At 43.3% G+C, this 5,000-nt stretch overlaps 1 protein-coding gene across 1 annotated transcript in view; it reads left to right on the plus strand.

The window, feature by feature from the left end:
• myo16 (myosin XVI) overlaps positions 1 to 5,000 on the plus strand; it is a 137,639-nt gene that overhangs the window by 112,074 nt on the left and 20,565 nt on the right. The window contains exon 28 of the mRNA XM_084085281.1: positions 4,725 to 4,827. Within this exon, the coding sequence (XP_083941407.1) occupies positions 4,725 to 4,827 (103 nt within the window). The remainder of the gene's footprint in view (positions 1 to 4,724; positions 4,828 to 5,000) is intronic.

A 5,000-nucleotide genomic window follows, 5' to 3' on the forward strand; every position in this document is an offset into this window, starting at 1 on the left:
GACTGCAGTGTTAGTCGGCCTGTAAGCTCCTGCCAGGTCATTGTGTTCCTGATGGATGTACCTTGTAGAGTCAGGACTCTCTTTGTCCAAGCTGTAATTGAAAGATTCCTGTTGGGGGTTGTTTTGTGACTGCCATTTGCTAAGCGTGTGTGTGTGTGTGTGTGTGTGTGTGTGTGTGTGTGTGTGTGTGTGTGTGCGTGTGCGTGCGATGGAGGTGTTATAGAGAGAGTATGTACACGTGTGTGTGTTCTAGACAGAAAGCGTGCGTGCGTGACACTTGGGGAGATGATGAGACATGGGCTGAGGTGATTGTGATGGTAATACCAGCCTCTGGCAGCTTGTCTGAGACCCCAGGCCCATTTGCATGACTTTTGTTGCACATCCCCATTCCCCATAGTAAAGGGAATGTTATTCATTGCACTAAACAGCTCAGGTAAAAGAGAGATGGACTGAGAGAGAGAGATTGGGAATGAGAGAGGGAGGATAAGAGTGAAACAGATGTGCTGCATTTGTGTGAAGAAATCCATTATAACGTGCTGTCATTTTCCCTCATTGGCACTCAAGTGTTTTAACAATTCAATACAGTGAAGTGCAGAAACCGCCTCCATGTCCGTGCAATTGTGTGTGCCTGAGTATGTGTACGTGTGCATGCAATGCATGTATGCATACAGTACATGCTTCGCATGTATGTGTGGACGTTGCACTCAGCACGCAGGCGCACAGGCCTTTGTGTGCGTCTTTGTCTGACGCACGTGTGTGTCTGTTCCGTTGTTTATACGTCAAGGCCGTGTTTACTTTAACACAGAGAGAGGAGGCTACCAGTCACAAAGACTCCATTCAGCCCAGCACCGAGTGCCATTCATATCTCTGCCTCTGCGCTGGTCTCAACACTGATCAGGCCAATGAATGAAGCCAGCCTTGGCCACGCAGGGAGCTGCTGCAGAGTGGGGGTGGGCCACAATGCTGTCTTCACAGAAGCCCTCTGTCCGTCGCCCTCTCTCTCTCTATCTCATTCTTTCCCTCACTCATTCTTTCCTCACGCCTCCTCATCGCCATTTTCTGTCTTCTATCATCTCGCCCCCACCTTCCTTTCCTTTCCTTCATGCCCTATCCTTCCATTCTCGCTGTGCTAACCCCCCAGTCTCTCTCTCTCTGTCTCTCTCGCTCTCACTATATTTTCTGTGTCTGTCTTGCTCTCTATGGTGCACGTTGATCTTGATCTCCTCCTCGGCTTCATTTTCCCCCTTTCTCTCTCTATTTCTCACTCTTTCAAAAAGGGCCCTGGCCCTTGACTAATCAAAATGACAGGCCTATAAATCAACCCTTGATCTTGAGGTTGGTGTATCGCCGCAAACACAAGCCAACCGCGGCACGCATGCACATGCACGCATGCACACGCATATAGGCAGGCGCATACACATCCACACATACGCAAGAGCCATGCACGTGCGCTGCACCCATGCAGGCCACTACACTAAGTCACAGTGACCGCCTGAAGTCAATTACATTAGTGTAGCCTGGTCATCCAAATGATTTATGAGGAAATCTATTTTATAGTTGCTTTTATTTGTCTTTTATGATACAGTATGTGTTTTGTGGCCAGGTTTATTTTCTGCAAATGTGTAAGGTCAAATAATACCATTTGAACCTTTGCTCCCTTGTAAAAGAACCCAACCCCCCCCCCCCCCAACACACACACACACACACACACTGTCGCCATCGTTTTCCTTTTTCGCTCCACGATCGCAGGTAGGAAGGGGATAAGAAAGTGGCAGCAATGTTCGGGTCAGCTGCAACATCAAACATACTCCGGCGGCTCATGCATCATAGTTTGTTACACAACGTTCTCATTTCTCGCTACTGATGCAACGTTCTCATTTACTGCTACTTGTGGATAAGTGACCAAGTTGGGAGGCTTGTTAAGTCACAGAATATCCAGCCTTTTTTGTTGTTGAAACTACTGTACAGCCATGTCAACCGTGTTGGATGAAAAGTCCCTGAATAAAAGAAAGGCGGCGTGCTGTCTGCGTGTCATCAGTGTGATGGATGAGGGGGAGCCATCAGAGCTACAGTGAAGAACAGAGCGATTAAGGCCCCAACCATATTGCCTTCATTGCCTTTGTAACGCTCACCGTTAGTGGTCACCGGTGGCCTTTTGGTCTCACAGATCCACGTTAGGCCTCGTTGTCACCCTATCGTGGTCCATTTAAACTCTTATCAGAGGGGCTGTTTCACCTCTTTCACTCCACATGGAGGCCCCTTGGGTCTTGTAAAAGCAGGGGCCTTCGATGGTTTTCATATCCTCATAGGAGAGGTCACGGGTTTACAGAGTTGCTTTGTGTTTTATGGGCCCAAGGGGACAGCGTGCACTGTCTGCAGGATGGGCCATTTTCATACAGAGAGAGGGTTCAGCCAGGGTCCACTCCTGTAAATCAAACACATCTCCCACTCGCACAGGCATAAATGCATGCCCGAGCATCACACACATCACATCACACACATACACATCACACACACGAGTGGTTCATGCCCTCAGCCATCTGTTTTGTTACGTTTCCCTCAGTTATCATATGCTCTGTGGCATCATCTCACATCACAGTATTGATAACTAAGCTAGTTGACAGACTACCAACTGGCTTAACCCACCTGTGCCAACCGATACTGGTACCAGATATAGGATTTACGGATCGGTATGCTGATATTGATGATTAAGCAGCTAAATTGATTATACCATTATATGTAAAAGTCAAAAGTATGTTCGTCATTCGCACAAGTTACATAAAGCTCTGGTGGGACAATGCATTAAAATTAGCTTTTTTCTCTTGTCAGTTACATGGCAACTTTAGATTGCTTTCTTAGCAATTATTCTTTAAGTTAATTAATCGAGAAGCCATATTTTTGTCTGACTATATATATATATATATATATATATATATATATATATATATATATATATATATATATATATATATATATATATATATATATATATATATATATGACAAATAAATAATTGACATTTCTTTTTCTATAATTGACAATTTTATACTTGATGATATCGTGCAAGAGTAGCAAAAAAAATGCTGATCTACAAGCTTGTAGATCTGCTATTTTCAGTATTTTAAAAATTGATTATTTTATTTATAGCTGCAGTATGTAACTTTCCTCTTCACCCCGGATTTGAACCCGGTTTCCTGCGTAAATGCTGACATTTTTACCATTGAGCTAATAGAGCCTCCCTGCTTGCTCAGGGGATAAATTTAAATAAAATAAATTGAATCATGACCATCAGGTCAAAATTTGATCCTATGTTTAGGTGAGACATGACCTTTGACATGATCTAAATGTCTCAATAGAAGAGCAGACAAAATACAACCACCCCAAATTGTATAAGTTATATTGTATAAACATATTGTATACCATACAGATAGGACAAAATACAAATGTATTCATTAAAAGAAAATTACATAGTGCCGCTTTAAATAGATTATTTTCTTTATAATTTATTAAATAGATTATTTTGATTGACTGTTGCACCCCTAGTTGGGTGATGGAAAAATACCTCTGTCTTTCCCCCAACATACTACTCCTCTACGCCTTTTCCTTTTAAGGGGGAACAGAGAAGTATGGTCACAAATCACTCTACGGTGCACGAGGACTTGCATATGCTACAGCTCGAATATGATTCTTAAAAGACTTTGGGCCACACGATGAGCCTACTCGGTTCTTGAAGGGAGAAGTTTCCCCACACCTTTCTCTGGTGTTTGCCAATGAAATAGCTCACTCACTCTTGGAATGCATGTATCCATGATCCTTTTGGCTTCTGCAATTTATAGTAGTGTAAGAGGTTCTTTATTAGTTTTTCCATTCAAAACCAATGCATCAAAAGTGGCTGAGCTTTAACCCTGGTTTCCCTATTTTATGTATGTCGCATAGCGGGGAGTTGTGATCTTGGAGATCTGCTATTTTCAAATAGCCAAAGTATAAAATAGGGATTGAGTCGTTAAACTGTTTTCTTTTTTTCCCCCTTAGTAACACGTCACACATTCAAGTATACATTTTCAGTAGTCACTATACCATGTGTCTAACAGCCTACAATGTATGGCTTTAATGATCACTATATCGTTGGTGTTGGGTGGAAACCTTGTATGTCCAAAACCGTCCCTTTTTTATGAATTATTTATTTTTAATCAAAATAGTGAAAATAGTCGATCTACAAGCTCACAACGTGTCGCATCGCGACATGTGATCTTGTAGATCTGCTATTTTCACTACTTTCGTGTGACACTTTTGTAAGACAAAGTAGGGCATTCATTTACCATAAAAAATAAGTTGATATACAGTATGGATATACAAGGTTTCTGCCCGACAGCAACGATATGCTTCTATGTGAAGTCTGCGTCAGATTTTCTGCCTCTCTCTCTCTCTCTCTCTCTCTCTCTCTCTCTCTCTCTTTCCCTCCACAGTCAAAACAAACCACTTTTCCTTGTCCAGCTGACCACTCATAGCAACGGTTGCCCAGGGCAACACCAATAGGAGCAGATGCTGTTTGGCTGTTCCGCCTTATGACCCCATTGCCCTTTGACCCCATTGTTTAGGAATGAGAGGAAGGCGAGGCCTCCAGAAGCACCTCGGAGAGAAACACATTTAAATGATTTAATTCAATGATTCAATATATACTGATATTTACCAGTCGTGTGTGTCTGTGTGTGTGTGTGTGTCAGGTACAGAGATCTGGTGGACACCACTCTGGCAGACAAGAAGAAGCTGTCGGCACAGGAGAAGTGTCGCTCCGTTTTGCAGCAGTCCAAACTGCAAGGATGGCAGGTGTGTGTGTGTGTGTGTGTGTGTGTGTGTGTGTGTGTGTGTGTGTGCGCGTGTGCGTGCTCTTCTACCTAATCTCTGTCTGTTGCATCTCTAGCTGTCTCCATCGATAACAAAAGATATGCCAAACAACCTAAACCCTGACCCGCCCCCATAGCGTTTCTGGAAGATCCCAT

Source organism: Gymnoscopelus microlampas, assembly GCF_963454915.1.
Source record: "Gymnoscopelus microlampas genome assembly, chromosome: 17".
Lineage (NCBI taxonomy): Eukaryota > Metazoa > Chordata > Actinopteri > Myctophiformes > Myctophidae > Gymnoscopelus > Gymnoscopelus microlampas.